Consider the following 22236-nt stretch of genomic DNA (forward strand, 5'->3'; position numbering starts at 1 on the left):
TATGAGGAAAATTCTGGTCAGTAATGAACAGGGACATTGGGAAACAGCTAGTGAACATTAAAAGGAGGATGCACAGGAAAGCTAGGGAGTCTGAAGGAACTGTAGAAGGTGAGGTTAAGGCAAATCACCATCCCCAAGACTTGAAGAGCTGCCATATAGTGTCAGGTTCTCCATTGCATCTATTACATAAACGGGATTAATGTGAGTATGGTATAAAAAGACAACTTTTGGCACAAGATAGGAGAAAAGAATTCTTGTCACTAGTATTGTGCAACACAATTTATATATGAAAGAGATCGGACCATTGGGGATATATATGGTCCGATCTAGGACCCTAGCTAGTTATATTTCAGAAGTAAGTAAGCTGAAGAAAACATTTTTTCTGTGAGTAGGATATTAATTAAAGGTCAAAGATTCAAAATGGTGCATTTTGTCATTATATATGTGTGTGCACGCATTTATGTGCACGTGTTTTGACTTTGTAACTAGATTGGGAGCTTTTCAGGTCCAGGGCTTTATCATTAACTTAGTATTCTCTAAGTAATTGCCAACAGTAATTCCTTTGGGAAGATTTGGTGAATGAACAGATAAATGAATGACTGATACAAACATGTAAGGAACGTGGCCAATAAAGAGAACACTGTAGAAAAAAAAAAAGCCACTTTAGAATCTCTTTTAAAAATGAGTTTAATGAAAGGCATTTTGGATGGTACAGTTAATGCTGGATTATATGAGACTTGATTAATAAAAAGGATGTTTTAAGAGTTCCAGAAACAGTGACAAGTAGAATGGAGCTCTCAAACCCTGATGGTGGGCCTATTTTCCCAGTAACACCAGGTTCCCAACATTTAACTACAGGTTCCAACATTTGTGTGTGTGTGTGTGTGTGTGTGAGGAAGATCAGCCCTGAGCTGACATCCATGCCAATCCTCCTCTTCTTTGCTGGGGAAGACCGGCTCTGAGCTAACATCTATTGCCAATCCTCCTCCTTTTTTTTCCCCAAAGCCCCAGCAGATAGTTGTATGTCATAGTTGCACATCCTTCTAGTTGCTGTATGTGGGACGCCGCCTCAGCACGGCTGGAGAAGCGGTGTGTCGGTGCGCCCCCGGGATCCGAACCCGGGCCACCAGTAGCGGAGCGTGGTCACTTAACCGCTAAGCCACGGGGCCGGCCCCAGGTTCCAACATTTAATAGTTAATTATTTCTGTTTTCTGCTGCCAGGAGCCACAGAACATATTTATAAACACACAAATACACACACGCATGTATTTATGCACACACACATCTCCCCTCTCATTCTCTCCTTATATCCTAAACTGTTTTCTCTTGGAGGTACTTGTCGTTATCTTGCTGTGCTTATTCGGGTCCCCTGGGTCCAGTGGCTGTAGTCAGACTTGTGATTGTATGCTGCATTCAGCAGAACAATTTCTTCATCTTCACATATTCCAGTCCCTTCAGACACTTGTAGTTTCTCCTCTGGCAGTACTTCCCTCCCCATTAGGCAGTGTGGTTCACTGTTGGGGCCCATTTGGGCACAAACCAGACCTTTTGTTGAGTTACTGTACTCCTACCTTCCTAATTATAGAATTCAAAGCAGAATGAGTGAATTAATACCATGTATTTATTCCCTGCAGTGTCTGGGGAAGCGTAATGCTGTGGCATGCTTAGAGTCGCACATAAGCTCTCCCTTCACCCCTTGTCCTCCATTTTTGCTGTGTGACTTCACAGCAGCAAGAATGGAGGGTGCACTTTACTCACCAGTGAGTAAATCATGTGAATGGATGTTTTAAAGCACATACCCAATACGCAGTTCACGGAGAGAACTATACTTTGAAAAGCTCTCTGAGAACACATGCTTGGATTTTGAAATTGTACTAAGTACTGTGTTTGCTAAGGTATCCCAGCTAAGGCAAGGCGCATAGGCATAGACAGCACTTAACTGTGTACTACTGCATTTGCTTTCTCCAATCAAAGAATTCTTAGGTGTTTGATTCTACAGCCCTTCCATGGAGGCAAATATTTGGAATATTAGTATAAGAGAGGTACAATTCTAGATTACCAAAAGACTGTAGAAATCATTTGTCTTTGCCTGCTAATGAGAAGGATTCTGATTCATTCAGATTGAAGGAAGCAATCTTTGTTCCAGGTGACCTCTGGACTCCTGTGATGGTCTATATTTTCAGGTCCACACAGGCTGATGTAGACCAAACAATAGAGTCAAAGCTGCCTGATTCAGGACTTGGTGGTTGGGGAAATTAAGTCACAGTTTTTTTATCAGCTACTTACTTGATTAAGACTTTTGGTAGAAAGATCCATCTCTCAGGAAACATAATGACCAGGGTAGGTTAAGGGTGGGGATTAACTCTGGTGAAATGGAAATGCTTCCGTTAATTTGGCATATTTCACTAAGCTCTTTTTGGGAAGAAAATCATAAGATGAAAGAAAGAAATATGGGAAGTTATTACAAGAATGAGTGGGAAGCATAAGGTAATGAATGTAATGAATAATGAACTATTAATTGTATAGGCTGAAAATATAATTTTCAGAATGGTGAGCGAGAACTCCATCACATGGTACTCTGGGTAACTAAGATGCTTTGTAGACTAGATAACTAGAAGAGTCACTTTTTCTTCCTAGATTATACTCCATTGAAGTCCCAGTCAGAGGCAGCGTACTAGGCTGGAAGGACTGTGGTTCGTACCTCATAGAATAATTCTTGTTAGACAAGCGTTTTTCCCGTTTTCCCCTAGAAAACAATGAAGTCTGATATAATTCCAATTCATTGATTATTTTTAAAAGCAAAGTGAAAGAGACAAAAGTGTTTTCCTGGTGGGCCATTGGTTTTTAGGCTCTAAGTGTATCATGAGTCATGGCCCATGTTATGCTTTATTTTCCTTTTAATTATGGTGTCCAGATGTCTGTCTGTCATTTAATTCAAGACTATGAAGCCCATTATGTGTATTCAAACTTCAAACACATTTTATAACAAAATTAGTAAATGCTTTCTCCTAAATAGTAGTTTTATCCTGCCATTAGTGCAAGACATATTTTAATGATGTATATTTAAACAAAACTTCTACTTTAGAGAAATGTTTTAAAGACTAGACCAAGACAAATTCACGTAGTACTCACAAAAGACTTATACTCCTTCCCCCACAATTATTTCGAATTTCATTTTTTAACATCCAAAATAAAATGAAGGGTAAGATTTTAGAATTCTCAAGAGGAATTTTTTTTTAGGTTCTACTGCCTGTTATCACTATGCTGCATTTAACTGTGTAACTAGGAAATGTAAAATAAACTGCAAATGAATTATACATATGTTCCAGATTTGTCATCTATTTTTACCAACAATTATTTTTTTTCAGCCATTGATCTTATCAATAACTTGCTGCAAGTAAAAATGAGAAAGCGCTATAGCGTGGATAAGACCTTGAGTCACCCTTGGCTACAGGTAAAAATCAATCACTGATATTTTCTCAATCGTATGAGCTTCTAAATATTTATAAGATTTTGATGTTATTTGTAAAAATCTTTTGTCGTATTTTAAAAAGTGTAATTCTAATATCAATTTGTTTGCCAGAATGCGTGCAACTCCTTAGGATTTAGTAACAATTTAGTGTTTCTAAACCTCTCTCTTTACCAGGAAAATTTGATAGGAGAAAAACATACCACACACACACACACACCCTGAAACTAAAACCAAAAACAAAAATACTAAAAGTCATAACTAAACTTCGAGGACCGGATTTCAAAAGCATCTGTATATGTAATCCTGATAAGGATTGCATGACCTGATGGACATTTCCTAAGGATCCTGTCCAAGGAAATGTCCATCTGGTCATGCACTGGACTCACTTGGAAGCCATATTTTTAAATGCTAGGCTAATATTCATGGAACAAATGCATGGCAAATATAAAGCATATGTATGTGTTTGCTTTCTCTTAAATATTTGTTATTTTCACATTGAACTTAAAGTTTAGAAAAATGATACTCTGAAATACTGAAGGATTATTTGTAGGCATTAAATTTCAAAAGAATACCAACATTCCTAATTGCTTGAATGCAAGCATTCATTGCCCACCCCTTGAGGCATGATATCATATAAAGAGTATGCGTTTGCAAAGTTTAGGCAAATAGGATGGCTTTAGTGCTGATGCTGTCACTTCAGGGTGCCTGATGAAAGATGCAGCGAGCGCTGTTAGAGTGGAAGAAAAAAGGGGTAACTCATGGGTGTGGGAAGTGATGACATAGGAAACAGTGTGTTAATGAGTTTTAATCATCTCTATGGTAATATTTTGGAATTTCTTCCTCAGGATTATCAGACCTGGTTAGATTTACGAGAGCTGGAATGCAAAATCGGGGAACGCTACATCACCCATGAAAGCGACGACTTGCGCTGGGAGCAGTATGCGGGCGAGCAGGGGCTGCAGTACCCCGCGCACCTGATCAATCCAAGTGCTAGCCACAGTGACAGTCCCGAGACTGAAGAAACAGAGATGAAAGCCCTCAGTGAGCGTGTCAGCATCCTCTGAGTTCCATCCCTATAATCTGTCAAAACACTGTGGAATTAATAAATACATACGGTCAGGTTTAACATTTGCCTTGCAGAACTGCCATTATTTTCTGTCAGATGAGAACAAAGCTGTTAAACTGTTAGCACTGTTGATGTATCTGAGTTGCCAAGACAAATCAACAGAAGCATTTGTATTTTGTGTGACCAACTGTGTTGTATTAACAAAAGTTCCCTGAAACACTAAACTTGTTATTGTGAATGATTCATGTTATATTTAATGCATTAAACCTGTCTCCACGGTGCCTTTGCAAATTGGTGTTTTTCTTACTGGAGCCTCAAGTTAGTAAGAGTCTACAGAAATAGTTCTGTTCTGTGTGTCCCATCGGCATTGTCATTATAAGCAAACTCTTGAAGAGTAGATTATTACCAGTGTTCTATGAACAACTCCAAAACTCATGTGGAAAACATGAATGATGGGGGATGGGGGATGGATATATAATCCTAAAACACAAATGCATGAAAGAGTTTTACTGTACAGTTTCAAACCCTTTGCCTGCCTGGCGTGCCTCAGTATATTTCAACTCAAGTACGTGGACCTAGGCGCACCTACTACTCTTAAGCCTAAATGCCTTAGAAATGTAAACTGTCAGATATAACAGATGTATTTTCCCATTTCTTACAATACCCTGCTGTACTATGGAAAATCAGCAGCTAAGCAACCTTTTGCCTTTGTGTATTTTTCAATAAGAACAAATAAATATTCTTGTCAAAATATGTGTCCATCTGACTGGATTATTTTCATTTGTAATCTGCACTGGTGTTTTCAGGCCAATTAGGAGCAGAGGTATCTCCTCAAAAAGCAAAAAAAAATCGCCTGGTCAAGAATTTAGCTTTATGTTTCCAAGTGTAGTGGAGCCTTTCTGTCTTGTGTGTCCTCTAGTTTCCAATAGAAAAGAGAGCTTTCAAATGGAAAAATGACCAAAGCCAAACACGTTACTTGGAGGCAGAAGTAAGAATATTGCAAATAGCAATCTCAATGTAGTTTCCTGAGTGAGTCAATATAAGCCAGGGATTTATTAGAATAATGACTCAGTTTCTTTCTATATTATGTAAACAAGAAGGTTCTGAGGTGAACTACAAAAACACAGAAAGACTGGAAAACAATTCCTAAAGAGAAAGCCAACTAAAGGGAAGTTCTATAGCCTTGCAGAAGAGAAAACTAATACTGGACTTAACAGACTTTAGGTGTATGGAGTGGGTAACGGGCTATTTTTGTTTGTAGCAGGCTGACAATGAATTAGCATGTATTACTGTTACTATGTAACAGAATAAATTGTAATAAATGTTTGAAAGAATTTTGTAAGTGTTGTGAGCCACTTGAATAAATTAGATAAGTACGTTAAGACTATAGACAATGTTTACACTCAGAGAGATGGGGGGAAACACTTGGTCTTTCCAATGGTTAGTCACTATTTTCTATTGTTACTTATCTCTTATTTTAAGGGACTTGGAATTTATTCTGTGTAAGTGTCGGGGGAAGAGGGAGAATCTCCCTCTGCCCTTTCCCTTAAGGTTCTTATGGCTGGCCAAATAACAAGACAGGTTAGCAGGAGAAAATAATACCAAGTTTAATAACATGTATACATGGGAGAAACTCAGAAATGAGCAACTCGTCCCTCTGTCTAAGCTGCTTGCTTAAGTATTGCAGCTAAAGGCGAGGAGCGTGTTGGGGGTGGGTAGTGGCCTGGGACTTCAGAGGGCAGGAGGACAATTCTTTTCGGGGTCATCTATAGATAATGTGGTCAGGGAGAGACACAGTTTTTGATAAAAGGGGCTTGGTGCCCCTCCCATTGTAACATCCATTTTACATTATCTTTATAGCCATCATGATAGAAGATCTGTTCCAGGAAGGAGCCACCATGTCAAATTCTTTAGGCAGTTAGTGGGGGAGGTCAAATGTCCTTCAGAGAAAACAATCAAGGTAAAAAGATATATTTCAGGGTGGCCAAATCTTGATCTCCCACATAAGTCTCAGGAAGCCACTCAAACATTTTAAGCAGAAGAATAAGCAATGTCAACAAGTTCACTCTGCCAGCAAGACAGAGTCTAGGTTGAAGCCAGGGAAAGCAACGGACCGAAAGGCCAGCTGAACTATTGTAATCACACATTTGGGATGATGAGGCCGTGAACTAAGGCAGTAGTAAATAGGAAGCTGGGTTTAGAGAGGTACATACATGAGATGTTAGTAGGTGGAGTCAGTGGGACTTGGTTACTGTTTGAATGTGGAATTTAAAGAAGTCCAGAATGAATCCTAGGTTTTGGCTTGGATGATTAATGGAACTATCCTAAATGCTAAATATTGTCATAACTAAAAGAAGTTATGGCCTTAGAAAGGGTGAGTTCATGTTTGAACCTGTTGAAAATAAAGTTTCTATAGGACTTCAAGTTTGAGATATCCTGAAGGTATTTAAATTTGTGTCTGAAGTTTAGGGAAGAATTCTGGAGTTGAAGGTACAGATTTGGAAGTCGAAAAGCCCACAATATGTTGATTAGAATAACTCAGATCCTTGGAGATACCATGAGAAAGAAAGTGATCTTAGGACGCAAACCTGAAAAATATCAATATGGAAGATTCAGTCAGAATAAGAGGAAAATTGAAAAGGAATGTTTAAAGATAGAATTAAATGGAGTAATGTTATGAAAGTCAAGGGAAGAAGTAAGTTCAAGAATGAAGTAGACAACGGTAGAAAATACTATGGAGAGGTAATGGTTTCATACTTTTGGGGGCAGCGTTAGCAACTATTCCAGCAGTTTGTAACAAACGTGACTCCCCTTCTGCTACTTTCAGAGTATCCATGTCAAAAGGTTATCTGTGTGGGCAGTGCTGTTGACACAACCTATACTGCAGTGTCATCAAGCACAGGAAAGAAAAAGTAACTGCCAATATTCAGAAAAAAGTGGGCCACTAAAAGTCATGCCACTTTCTTCCATCCAGACTATCAGTGATGCTGCAAAGAATCCAATTTCATGGAGTCAGCACCCACTTTTTATGCTAAATATTGTCAATAAAATTGTCCAGACTTCACATCAGTGGTATACCATAGTATTAAATGACATGGGCAGGTCAGTAGTCTATGTTTAATACAAGAAGCAGACCAACATTTTTGATACAAACGTATCTTCTGATTCTGACAAAAATAAGAGAAATGACAGAACATTTTAGAGAGGATGTGTCCTCTGTCATTGTCACAGAGGCAGTATTCCTTAAACAGTGACATTATCAGCCCACAGAAGATGCCATAAAAATTGCTGGTCTCTGCATATTCTGAACCATTAGAGCAGACTGACACTGTTCTTCCTTTTGGCCTGAGCAAGAGGCCAGTGCTGAGAAAAATATTTTGATCAGTGATGCTTTGATATGGCTATTATTCCTAATGAAGAGATGGTCTTTGAGTTTAATGAATACTCGCTCTGATGGAGACATTTTTGAGAAATATATGGTCAGCTATTGCATTGATGTATAAAATAAGCATAGCAATGAGTATAAGAAAGCCATCAGTCTCCTTCTCTCTGCGTCCATTATCCAGTCAGTGCTAAGTTTGACTGTCTCTATAAAGTGATGACGTTTTGCGTACCATTTGTTTAGACCTAATTTAAGGAACCAGATACTGGTTCATCTGAAGACACACCAAGGCCCATGGAGAAGGGCCTACTGCTTTTAGTTGCCAAAAGAGAACAAGCCCTTTCATCTCAGCCTTTTCACATTGCCTGGAACACTGTTCTCTCCACCCAACCCCTTTGCCTTGTTAACCCCTTGTCACCCTTTTATCATGCGATTGACCTAGGTCTTATGTCTTTTTTGTTCCTCTGCTCCTCTTTAACTACCTTTTTTTGTTGTTAGATATTTTTAGTGTACCATTTGAATTCTTTTGTTGGATTTTTACTATTTTTAAGTTATTAATGATTACTCTAGAGATTATAATATGCATCTTATCACAATCTACTTCAGATCAATACTAAGTGAATTCCAGTGACATATACAAACTTTGCTCCAATATAGCTCCATTCCCTCCACCGTTATTTGTGATATTATCATCTATGTTACAGATTTATATGTTATAAACCCAATAATACTATTTTTTAATTATTGTCTTATGCAATTATCTTTTATCAGTTGAGAGAAGAAAGGAGAAAAAATACACTGTCTTATATTTGCTTACCTTTTCATTGCTCTTTATTTCCTCATGTGAATTCAGGGTACTGTCTAGTGTCATTTCTTTTCTGCCTAAATGACTTCCCTGAGTGTTTCTTTAAGGTAAGTCTGCTAGCAACAAATTCTCTCAGTCCTTGCATGTGGATGTCTTTATTTCACCTTCATTTTTGAAGGAAAGTTTTCCTGGATATAGAATTCTTGGTTCACAAGTATTTTCCTTTGGTGTTTTTGAATGTGTGATTCCACTGCTTTTTAGCCTCTATTGTTTCTGATGAGAGGTCCCACTTAATCTTATTGTAGTTTCCTTGTATGTGATAGATTGTTTTTCTCTTGCTGCTGTCAATATTTTCTCTTTGTCTTTCAGCAGTTTGACTATGATGTGTCTAGGTGCAGATTTCTTTGTCTTTTTCCTACTTGAGTTTAAGCCTCTTGGATGTGTAGATAAATTATTTTCATAGGACTTGGAAGAATGTAGGCCATTGTTTCTTCAAAGGCTTTTCTGTCCTTTTATCTCTCCCCTCTCTGTCTGAGACTCCCATTACATATAAGTTGATATTCTTGGTGATTCCCACAGGTCCCTGAGGATCTGTACATTTTTCTTCATTTTCTTTCTGTTCTTCAGATTGGATAATCTGTATTGATTTATCTTCAAGTTTACTGGTTCTTTCTTCGTCCAGATCAAATCTGCTGTTGAGCCCCTCCAGTGAATTTTTCATTTTAAGTTTTATTTTTTCCAACTCTAAAATTTCTCTTTGGTTCTTTTTTTATTCTGCTTATTTTTCTAAAAAGTATTTTCTATTGAGTGAGTGATTGTTATTATACTTTCCTTAAATTCTTTAAACATGGTTTCCCTGAGTTCTTTGAACGTGTTTGTAATAGCTACTTTGAAGTCTTTGCTAAGTCCAGCATCTGGGCCCTCTCTCCCACCCTCTACCCCACCAGAGACGGTTTCCGTTGAATGCCTTTTTATCCTATGTATGCATCACACTTTTTTGTTTCTTTTCATGTCTTATATTTTTTTGTTGAAAACTGAGTATTTTAGCTAATGTATTTTAGCAATTCTGTTTTGTGACCCCTCTTCAAAGTCCTCCCACCCCCATGGTTGTTGTTGCTGTTTGTTTGTTCAGTAATTTTCTAGGATTCATTGTCTAGAATCTGTCTTCCCCAAAGTATGCAGCTGCTGATGTTTGTGCTCAGCTTTGATTTGGTTTTTTAATTTTTATTTTTAAGCTAGCTTCCCAGAGGCCACCTCTGGGACAGCATAGATTAGTGGTCAGATAATGATAGTTCAGAGATGGTATTTAAGCATCTTGAGCCAATAAGGCTTATATCCTTTGCTGATAGATCTGAGTGTGGTTTAGGTTTAAGCAGTTAATAAGTTTCTTTCCCCTAGATGCTTTTACTCTCTGTATGTGTAGGGTCTTACACTCAACCAGGTAAAGAGTAGATGCCTAAGGCTCAGTCTTTTCTGAGTGTGTATACAACTTTGTACATACATATAGCCTTACATACACCAGCCACCAGGGATATGTAGAAACCTCTGTATCTCCCTGTTAAATTTCTGGTTGTTCTACCAATCTGTTCATTATCCCAGTCAGTATTATAACCTCAGGATAGCTGTAATGTTGGTCTTCTGTGATTTTTCACCACTGAGATTGCTACTGTGTTTGACAATAATCCTGGAAATGGGTTTTCCATTCTCTGCCCCAAATCAAGTCAGCCCCCTCCATCAGTAAGACTCCTGGTTTTACCTAGCCTTCCCCGCCCTAGTAGAACTACTCTGCCACAGAGCTAAGGGGACAGGGGAGGTTGGGAGAAGGCTACAAGGCCACAGACTCCCATTGTTCTTACTAAGGCTTAGTAGTTTTTCCTGGATAAATGTTTATCAATTCATTGTATGCCTTTGGCCAATTTCCAAAGTCCTAAAATGGTTATATTGAAAAAATTTCCCAGTTACATCATTGCCCTTTGGGGAAATATTTGCTGAGCTTCTCTCTCCGCTATTCTGGAAGTCCCCAGAGAAAATAATATTAACCACTTTAAGAATATTCATAGGACATTAAACAAACACCCTGAAAACTTATATAATCTATTATAAATAAAAAGAGAGAGGAAATTAGGAGAAAATATTCAGAGAATTCCAAGTTTTCTCATTTATTCAGATTTCTCATGATGAGCTACTAAACAATCAAGTAGTTAAATTTTAATTACCTTGCGAAAGTGAAACATCTCATTTAAAATTTTTATTTACTCCATTTCTCCCTCTTCTGGGATCTGAGTGAACAGTATGACTCCCTGTACCCACGTGGATAAAAAACTTTCCCTAATTCCACAACAAAGTATGAGTGGGTGTGGGTGTGGCCCGCATGAGCAGTTAAACCCTTAGAGCTAACCTCAGCTAACAGCAGCATGCCCCATGAGGAGAATGTGTGCCAAATTGTTTTTCCATATACAACAATTTGGCACTAGCGGTAACTATTCTGGTTGTTTTCCTTGGTATCTTGAGCTTCTTTTCTCCTTTGTTCCTCTGGTTTGACTTGTTTCTCTTTCTGCCAGCTCTAAAATTTTTTCCAGGTTCAGAGAAAGAATTGTTTTTTATCTCCTCAGAGGCTGACTAACTCTTCTACTTGACTCTTCTCCTGATTCTTTTTTTGCGTCTTTTCAGACAGACCCCACCACCACACTCCCAATTATCCTTGCTGTGTTTGGTATCCACCAAGTTACCCTTTGACTTTTAAAACAAGTTCAGCTGCTGCCTTGAACAAAACACAACAAAACAATATAAACAGTCAAGTTGGACTTTGCATCTCCTTCTAGCAAATATCTAATTTCTATCTTTCCTTTCTCTGGCAAATTTTATTATGGAATAAAATATTCATTTTTATCATCAATGAATCTCTTCTCACATGAGTCATCAGTGGCCTCTAACTCAAAATTGATGGATTTTCTCAATATAGTACAGAGATTAGAAACCCAAATGTAGAGACAGACTAACGTTGGCTTGAATTCTGAGTGACCGTGAAAGCGTTGTAATCTCTCAGGTCTCTTTCAGAGTGTTGTTAGAGATTAAATAGAATAATGCATATAAAACTCTTCAGTTTATACTTGGCCAGAGACATCAATAAAGACATCAATAGGTGATATTTATTATTTATTTAGTCATTCAGCATCTATTTTGGACCAATTTCTATGTGCTGGGAATATAGCAGATGAAAAGACAGATGTGGTTCCCAAATTCTCTATGACCTTCCTTCTCTGGTGTCCTGTCTCCACTTGTTTTGATGAGCTACTGGAAAGGACATGAACTTTGAAGCTTAACAGGGATGGATCCAAATCCCAACTCTAAGCTTTGTTGAGTGAACTTAGACAAACTAAAGTCTCTGAGTCTACTCAGGTGTAGAATGGCGACAATGCATATTTTAGAGTGCAGTTGGGATAACTAAGATAAGTATTTAAATTTCTTAGCCAAATTTCTGGCATATGTTGCAGCTCAGAAGATGTTAATTTCCTCCTCTCTCCTGCCTCTATGTGCTTTTTCAAAGGTTTTCTTATTTTCTCTTTCAATATTTTCTCCTGATATGATTTATTTCTGTGAATTCAACTATTACTTTAGCTAACACTCCCAAATCCATATTGGCCCTCTCAACAATCCAGTTTCATCTTTCCATGAATTTATAGAATATGTCTGTCTAGAAGTCCCACCATGATTTAAATTCAATGTGTCTAAAATCACTTATCATTTTAACCCTCAAATCAGCTGCATTAGATTGTTCTAAGTGGAATCTTTTCCTTCAGGCTCTTCTCCCTCCCATCTACTCTACACACCACTGCTAGATTTATCTTCCCCAAAAGTGCTTTCATCATTATACTCACATGTTCTGAAATCTTCAAAGACTCTGCTCCCAGTTACCTACAAGATAAATTCAAATTCCTTAGTGTTACAAAAGCTGTGGGGTCCAAAAATTAATAAAGTACTATTCAATAAGAATTCCATGTATCCCACAGTTTTCTTAACCACAGATTTGAATGTCAAGGCTTAGACAGAAACAATTTTCACCTCTTTGAAGTTCATTTCTTATTTCTATAACAAGACAAGATGCTGGAAAAGATGACTTCTAACTTATCTTCTAATTCATAGACTTCATGAAAGCATGGTTTAATTTGAATGTCAACAAGGTGTCAATGATGCATACATTTTCTAATGCTCTAGGGAGAATTCTATTCTGAAAAAAGAAAAGTCACGTCTTTCCCCACACCCCCTTTGTGTCACAGATTGTGTCCAGAAATTTTTGATAGTAGATGGTTTCTGTAAGTGAATCTGGGCTACCAGGTACTCTGCTGAAAAGTGTGAACATTTGCTACAAAACTTCTTTATATGCCTTGAGTGAAATGGTAAGATTTTGAATTAAGATTTATTTTTTCTGGGAAATGGAAGAATCTTCATGTTTTATGCTGTTTTTCGAATGCAACCGGAACTCTTGGATCTTTTCCTTTTGAAATATTTAGCCTAGCTTGGTCTGAGAACTGAGGCTGAGCTTTACTTAAGCCTTGAACGCTTGGTGATCTCAATTTTCAAGGAGATTCAAATAGATTATTTTTATTTTCTCTCATAATTTTGTCTCCACACTTGAAGGTAGATAACTGTCTAGTATTGGTTGACTGCTGGATTCTGCTACCTTCCACAGAGACAAGGATTATTAGAGGCAAATACCTGAGTGTGACCTATATATAAAATCTCCAACTAACTGGATTCTCTGCAGGAGATTTCATCCCTCTAGATTGAGGCAGAGAAGCAAGAGGCATCATTTGAGTAAAGATACAGAAGTAAGAATGAACCTGACGCAAATGAGGTAGAAGGTCCGGACGAAGCAGAGGGTTAATATGGAGGTAGACCCAGGAAACAACATTGTCCAGGTTAAGCAGAGCTAGATTATCAAAGGCCTCATAAACCAAGAAGAAGAATTCACAATTTGTTCCAAGACAAGTAGGAAGCTATTGGCGATATGGTCAGGGGGAATTGTGGACTCTTTTATTTGCACTTAAGAAAGGATAATAAAAATTTTGTTTGGGGTCCAAGAATTTACATATTATCTTTAAGCCGTGCTTATGTTCATAAAGAGCTTAAAAGGCTTTAAAACGAAAGTAGTACAAGCAGAATCTAAATTAAACTGACTACACTTTGTTTACTTCCCTCTGTAGAGAGAATACTCTTTTACTATCAGATGTGAATTTCTTCCTTATACTTGATTCCCTCTATTCAGACACTCAGATAAGCTAAGAACTCTCAGAGGAGATAGTGACTTGAAGAATCTTCTGTAGGCAAAACTGCGGAATAAGCTACTCTTGAACTTCATAAAATTGTAGCTTGAGTACATAGAGAAATAATCATTAGAGCCAATTATCTTTAGACAGACTGATGTTTCAAATTCTAATTACAAAGTTTTAGCCTCATTAACACATGTGCTTCATTTTATATCTTGGCTACTACATTTTATTGTTACAATTCATTAAAAATAATGTGAAAAATGAAGATGATCATAAACTTCATCATATAAGTGAAAGAAAAAAATAGTGCCTGGGTAATGATAACAACACTTTATATTTGCATAGCAACTTCCTTTTAAGGAGCTCAAAACATTTCACAAATATTATCTCATTAATCCTGTGAGTACAGCAATAAAAAATAATTTCTTAGATCTCTGAGCTAGGAAAATTGATGCATTAAATGGCTACAGTTTGTTTCCAATCTTGCACATTGAATTATGAGCAAATGAAGTAAAATATTCAGATTCACTTATTATTATTTTAAATTTTACATAAGTAAGATTGACCTTTTTGGTCTACATTTCTATGAATTTTAAATCATATAGAATAATGTAACTACCACCATTATTCAGGACACAAAACAGTCCTATCACTCCAAAAAACTTCTTCGTGATACTCTTTTGTAGTTAAACTTTCTCCCACATTTACCCCTGGCAAACACTAATCAGCTCTCCATCCCTACTGATTTGTCTTTTTCAGAATTACATATAAATGGAGTCATCGAGTATTAACCTTTTGAGGTTGGTGTCTTTCCCTAAGCATAATGCCTTTGAGAGCTGTCTGTGGTGTTTTGTGAATTGATAGTTCATTCCTCTTTATTGCTGAGTAGTATTCCATTGCATGGATGTACCCAGTTTGTTTATCCATTCACCGATTACAGGACATTTAGGTTGTTTCCAGTTTGGATTGATTCTTTTTTTTTTTTTTTGTGAGAAAGATTAGCTCTGAGCTAACATCCGTTGCCAATCCTCCTCTTTTTGCCGAGGAAGATTGGCCCTGGGCTAACATCCGTACCCATCTTCCTCTACTTTATATGTGTGACACCTGCTGTAGTATGACTTGATAAGCAGTACGTATGTTCGCTCTTGGGATCTGAACCTGTGAACCCTGGGCTGCTGAAGCAGAGCACGTGAACTTAACCTCTATGCCACCAGGCCAGCCTGGATTGATTTTTAATAGAGCTGCTGTGTATATTTGAGTACAGACTTTTGTGTGAAAATGAATTGCGTTTCTCAAGGTTAGATACCATGAGTGGGATTGCTGGGTTATATGGTAAGTGCCTGTTAACTTTATAAGAAACTGACAAACTATTTTCCAGAGTGTCTGTACCATTTGAATTCCCAACAGCAATGTATGAAAGTTCCAGTTGCTCTACTGTCTCACTACCACTTGGTACTGTCACTCTTAAAAATTTTATTCTAACAAATCAGTGTGCACTGGTATGTCATTGTGGCATTCACTTGCCTTTCCAAATGGCTAATGATACTGAATATATTTCATGTGTTTATTTTCTATTGGTGTATCTCCTTTAGTAAGGTGTCTGTTCAACCGTTTTGCGCCTAGAAGTTCTAGGAGTTTTTCTAGATTCCTTGAGATTTTCTATACAGACAATCATCTGCAAGTGGAGACAATTTTATTTATTCCTTCTCAATCTTAAGCATTTATTTCTTTGTCATTGTATCTAGGTTGTCAAATTTAGGCACACAGGTTTATTTGTATTATTCTTATGTTATCCTTTTAATTTGAGAAGCATGTAGTGATATTTTGTCCTCCATTCCTGATTTTGGCAATTTGTGTCTTCTCTCTTTTTGCTTTGTTACTCTAACTACAGGTTTATCAATTTCATTGAACTTTTCAAAGAACCAGATTTTAGTTTCACTGATTTTTTTCACTGCTTTTTTTTGTTTTAAATTTAATTGATCATATCTTTATTATTTTCTTCTTTCTGCTTGCTTTGGGATTTTTTCTAGTTCTTAAGGTGCATCTTACATTGCTGATTTGACACTTTTATTTTTAATATAGCATTTTAATGCTATAAATTTCCCTCCAAGCATTACTTTAGCTGCATCACTCAAATATTGATATTTTTTAATTTTTGTAAAGTTGAAAATATTTTCTAACCTCCCTCCAGTCTTCCTCTTTGACCCATGGATTATTTAGAAGTATGTTTAATTCCCAAGTATTTGGAGATTTTTGAGTTATCTTTCTGTTATTGATTTCTAGTTTAATGCCATAATGATCAGGCAATATAGTTTTCTTTTCTATGTAGTTTTTTTTTTCTGCTGAGGAAGATTCTCCCTGAGTTAACATCTGTGCCAATCTTCCTCTATTTTGTATGTTGCTCACTGCCACAGTATGGCTAACAAGTGGTATAGGTCTGTGCCCAGGATCTGAACCTGCAAACCTGAGCTGCCGAAGCAGAGCTCACTGAATTTAACCAGTATGCTACAGGGCTAGCCCCGAGGCAACATACTTTGTATGATTTCAATTCTCTTGAATTTGTTAAAATTTATTTTATGACCAAGATATGGCCAATCTTGAGAATATTCCACATGTACTTGAAAAGAATATGTATTCTGCTGTCGTTGGATGGAGTGCACTACAATATCAACTAAATCCAGTTGATTGATGGTGTTGTTCAGTTCTTCTATATCCTTCTCATTAGTGTTTGCGTGGTATACATTTTTCCATCCTTTTTCTTAAAATATATATACATATATATATAGTGAATTTCTTGTAGATATCATGTAGTTAGGTCTTGGATTTTAAAAGTTCATTATGAAAATCTTTGTTTTTTAATAGGTGTGTTCAGAAAATTTAAATTTAATTTGATTATTAATATTTTTGGATTTAGGTCTTACCATGATTTTTTTTCTTTTTATTCCCTCTTTATTTTCATTCCTTTCTGTTCCCTTTCCTGCCTTCTATTGAATTATTAGAATTTTTTTTAGTATTCTATTTTAGTTTATCTGTTGAGTATTCTACTATAGCTGTTTGTAACTTTTTTGTTAATATTTGACCTAAAGGTCACAATATAGTTACTTAATTTTTCGCAGTGCACTTAGAATTAATATTTTACCACTTCAAGTAGAAAAAAGAAACTTTACTACCATATAGATCCCTTTACCTTCCCCCCTTTATCCTGTAGTTGTAATATGCATGACATCTACATATGTGGAAAATCCCATCAGATCATTACAATTTTTGCTTTCAACCATTGTACATATTGAATTTAATTTATTTATTTTTAAACAAACTGTTTTTGTTTGTTTTTGCTGAGGAAGATTCTCCCTGAGCAAACGTCCGCTGCCAATCTTCCTCTTTTTGTATGTGAGCTGCCACCAGCACGGCCACTAACAGACGAGTGGTGTAGGTCTGCACATGGGAACCAAACGGGCCGCTGAAGTGGAACGCACTGAACTTAACCACAAGGCCACCAGGGCTGACCCCATTGTACATATTTTAAAGAGTTGAAACGGGAAATTTGTTTCTTATACTTGCCCTGGTATTTACTATTTGTGTTCTTCTTCCTTCATTGCTGACATTCCAAGCTGCCTACCAGTGCCATTTTTATTTGGTCTAAAGAACTCCCTTTTGCACTTCTTTAAGAGCATTTCTGCAGGCAACAAATTCTCTAGTTTTCCTTCATCTGAGAATATCTTTATTCTGCCTCCATTCCTGAAGGATAATTTCACTGGATATAGAATTCTCACAGTTCTTTTCTTTCAGTAGTTTAAAAATGTCCTACTGCTTCCAGACCACTGCTTTCTGAATTGTGATAGAAATCCCTCATCATTCAATATTGTCTCCCTGTGTGCATGCAATGTTTCATTTTTGTTTGGCAGCTTTCAAGATATTTTGCTTGTTGTTAGTTTTCAGGAGTTTGATTATGATGTTTCTGGGCATGGATTTCTTTGCATTTATCCTGTTTAGGTTTCACTGAGTTGCATGAATCCCTAAGTTTATGTCTTTGGCCAAATTTTTAAAGTATTCGGTCATTATTTATTAAAACAGTTTTTCTTAACCACACTCTTTCTATTATTCTTCTGGGACTCGCAGTGAGGTGAATGCTCAACCTTTTGGTATTGTCCCACAGAGCCCTGAGACCCTGATCATTTTTTTTTCAGTCTTTTTTGAGATTGGATACTTTCTATTGATCTATATTCAAGTTTACTGACTCTTTCCTCTGTTGTCTCCATTTTGTTTTGAGTCTATCCAGTGAGGTTTTAGTTTTTGTTGTTATATTTTTCAGTTCTAAAGTTTACTTCAGTTCTGTTTTTATATCTTCTATTATGCTGCTGAGGCTGTCTATCTTTCCATTCATTTCAAGAGTATTTGGCATTACTTCTTGGAGTACAGTTAAAATAGCTGCTTCAAAGTCTTTCTTTGATAATTTCCACATCTGTGCCATCTCAGGATTGACATCTATTGATTGTCATTTTTCTTGTGTGATGTTGAGATTTTCTTGTTTCTCTGTATGTTGAATAATTTTTGGATTTTATCCTGAATATTTTGAATATTATGTTTTTTTGTCTTGTTTAAATCTCATGGGGAATAGTGATTGTATTATTTGTTTCTTGATTTTAGTAGTAATTGATCCTATTAGATTCAGGCTACAAATTCCTGCTTGCCTTCTGTGGGCTGTGGTCTCAAAGTCAGTTCAGTTTTAAAAGACTTTGCAAAATGCGCTATTGGGACCTGTCTTTCGTGTGCACCACCCCATGGCAGACCGGGATCTGGGGAGTGGTCTACCCCACATTTAGGTCTCAAAGCCTTTAATGTGCTAATTAGAATCAGATTTAAGCATACACAACTTATGACTGAACCCAAGAGTTCATACACAACTTTCTGGAATTATTTTCCTGAACTTTCTCCTCTCTGTGATCTCCCTGACACATTTGTTGTTTTAGGTACCTGCCTGTCACTGCCATTGCTGCTTTAGGGTTTCCTGGGGGCTGGTGTAAGAGACAACAGAAGAAAACACAAACAGATGATTTTCCCCACTGTCTCTGACCCTGTGGGGCCCCTTTCCTGCTCCTTAGCCAAGAAATAGAGAGCTTCTCTTGGGGCTGTTTTTGTTCACATTCAAGGCACTGTCTCAGGTTTGGGTGCCTTTGAGTTCATTGCTAAGAGAGACCACAGAAGAAAAATCTGGGCAACTTATTGCTGACTTGGTGGTAGTTCAAGTTCTGATTTCTTTCCCCAATCTGTCTGCTACCATTTACTTTTCAGAGTCCTCAGATAACTGCTGCATGCATTCTGGCCAGAGTTTTTAGTTGCATTTGGGAGAAGAGACAGGGAGGAATGTGTTTACTCCATCTTGATTAGAACCAGAAACCAAGGTTTAGCTCTCTTGAGTCCTAGTCACCAAACCAATCTTAAAAGTATGCTTTAGTCTAGAGCCTAAAACAAATGTCCAAACAATAATAGTACGTAAGATTTAAGTAACAGGTGCCAAAAACTCAAGCATTTCATTTAAATCTGCCAAAACTCTCTGAGGGTTACATAACAGGCGTTTTATAGATTTTTACTTTACAGATAGGGGACTGAAGAACAAAGATGTTAAGTAACTTACCCAAGGTCACACAGCTAATAATTGATGGGGTCAGGATTTGAATCCAGGTATTCTGGCTCCAGAGACCAAGCTCTTAATCAGACTCAAGATTCTCTATTTCTATTTACTCTTTTTGTTCTACTCCAGTGTACCTGATACTGTACATTTATGGGAGAACACTGAGTGTAATCGCTAAAACTACAAGCTTAGCTTATTTTAGCCCAAGTTTAGGAAGGAGAAAAGATTAGTTGGCAAAGAGGTGATATTACCACTTCTCAGAAGGGCCAAGAAAATATTTTGGGAATCAAAACAATTTTAAAGTCCCATTGATCTTTTAACAATATGTGTGTGTCAGCTGGATTTATTCACACAGTTCTCCTTTTCGTCTCAGATTTTTAAACTCTAATGTAAGTAGAAGGGCATATGGATGGTAGGAAGTTTCTGTAAGATTCAGCCCTTGCTGCAAAAAAAGTTTTTTTAATTAAAACAATCAATAGCTTTCACTTACCCGTAAAATTAACACCCCAACCAAGGCACTAATGTAGTGCTATAAAAAGTGAAATCTTGGGGCCAGCCCAATGGCATAGTGGTTAGGTTGTCTGCTTTGGCAGCCCGGGGTTCACGGGTTTCAATCCCGGGCACGAGCCTATATGCTGCTCATCAAGCCATGCTCTGGTGCGTCCCACATACAAAATAGAGGAAGACTGGCACAGATGTTAGCTCAGGGCGAATCTTCCTCAAGTAAAAAGAGGAAAATTGGCAACAGATTTTAGCTCAGGGCCAATCTTCCTCACCAAAAAAACAAACAAACAAAAAAGGGAAATCTGTGGAGTAGGGCTAGTCTTGGACCACCACAAGATGGGTACAGAAATTGAAAGTAAATATCTAGGAATTTTTATGGAAATTTGGTAGAGTAATTTTACGTTGTTGAATATAATAATTAAAAAGTGGACTTATGTCTTGTTCTTGTTTTTATTTCATTCTTATAGTAATTCATTTTTACTATATTTTCCAAAAGTATAACTATGCAGTGGATTGGAAGCTAAAACAAAAATGAAAAAACAAAAAATTGGTTCTTCACCACAACTAGTTTGAGAAGTGCTATGCTAAAGCACAGTGACTGCCTTCTAATTTTGAAACAAACAACTGCAAAAATAATTAGAACACTGGGTCCCAGCCATGGTTTTCTTTCTTCAATGATACTTAAAGTTTCTAAAAAGTATCCCTAGAATTTTAAGTAAGGCTGTGTTTATAAGAGACAAAGACCTGGAGAAAGGTCTCAAGTGCTGATTTTGAATCTGCCTGAAAGCTGGTGTTTATACTTATTTTTTTTCCTTTACATTTTAGCCTTGGAGGGTAAGCCCCTACAGTCCCATAATGAAGAGCCCAGAAGTTGCTGCAGCAGGAGACACCACTGAAACTAGGCAAGGTCCCGGGCTGGGGTTTCTCAGGGGGCTGGAGGTCAGTTAGAGTACCAAAGCATCCCTTGCAAGATGATGACAAAAGAGAGGGACGTGGAGGCAAGTTCATCCTACACGTGCTCACTATTTTCCTTATTGTTCAACTCAGTCAGTGACAAACAGCTCTGATTCTTTTAGTCTAATCAGCTCAACCAACACCCTACTAGTATTTTTTCACAGGCATGCCACATAAACATCGATGTCTGGTTAAACATGACAACCAACCATCTTCTCTGGATGTTCCCTTAAGTATCTAGAATTAGATCTTAATGTAAGATAATGTATTGCAACAAACACTAAATGTCTTCTTAGAGAAAAGAACTGTCTACAGGGTGGAGATTGTGTTCCTTGTGATAAAGTTTTACAGTATTTAATCAGAAAAACCCTATCTGAATTTGTTCAAGACTTCTTCTGTACTTTTTTTTAATTCTAGTTGATCCATATCTCAATATTGTAAAAAGAAAACTTTATACAGAATTGGAAATTTTGGATGTATAAATGTCTCGATTTGTTCTAACGAAAATACTAAGAAGAAGAATTACTTTAAAGATACATAAAAGAAAAATGTCATTAGTTATAAATATCGTGTTGTATGAACTAGTCCACCATTGTTGGTTTATAGCCTTCAGGTATCAGTTGCTTGAATATATTCAAGTCTTTCGGTCTGCTTGAGCCACTCCATCCTGTAAAAATGAAATGTTCTTTTTAAGGTAGGAAACACAGTGTTTCATCCAGGATTTCCTGGAAATTCTTGGAATAATCTTATATTTCTCCCAGTGTCACATCTCTTCCCGCTAACAAAAAATATTTTTGATCTCCCTGTGTTTTTTCTAGGCTGAATTTACCCAAAGGTGGAACATAGCCTATAATTTCCCCAAATTATCGCTTCCTTGTGGCATCTGCATTTTGTAATCCTTTCCTGAAGATTGGGGTTCATAATAGTTCCTACTTTATAAAACTGTTAAGAACATAAAATGAAGTTATGAAAATAAACTTCCTAGTATACAGTAAGCATCTAATAAATGTTGGCTGTTATTATTTGTTTAGAGATAATGGTATGGGGTTACATCACAGCAGATAGAATGAAATGAAATATTAGACATCCCTGTTCTCTTTGAAATTTCTTTAGCGTGTTCAACCTTGGGCATTTCTCACTAGGTCAAACTT

At 37.0% G+C, this 22236-nt stretch overlaps 1 protein-coding gene across 4 annotated transcripts in view; it reads left to right on the forward strand.

Annotated features, from left to right (window-relative positions):
- Window positions 1-5289, forward strand: part of PRKD1 (protein kinase D1) — a 290658-nt gene extending 285369 nt beyond the window's left edge. For all 4 annotated transcript variants that reach the window (XM_087423100.1, XM_087423108.1, XM_087423114.1 and 1 more), the window contains 2 exons: window positions 3369-3454; window positions 4318-5289. In XM_087423100.1, coding sequence (XP_087279226.1) covers window positions 3369-3454; window positions 4318-4536 — 305 coding nt within the window. In that variant the 3' untranslated portion in view covers window positions 4537-5289. The remainder of the gene's footprint in view (window positions 1-3368; window positions 3455-4317) is intronic.
- The last annotated feature ends 16947 nt before the right edge of the window (window positions 5290-22236 follow it).

Source organism: Ceratotherium simum, chromosome 3, assembly GCF_057802395.1.
Source record: "Ceratotherium simum simum isolate JZ-2026a chromosome 3, ASM5780239v1, whole genome shotgun sequence".
NCBI classification, from domain to species: Eukaryota; Metazoa; Chordata; class Mammalia; order Perissodactyla; family Rhinocerotidae; genus Ceratotherium; species Ceratotherium simum.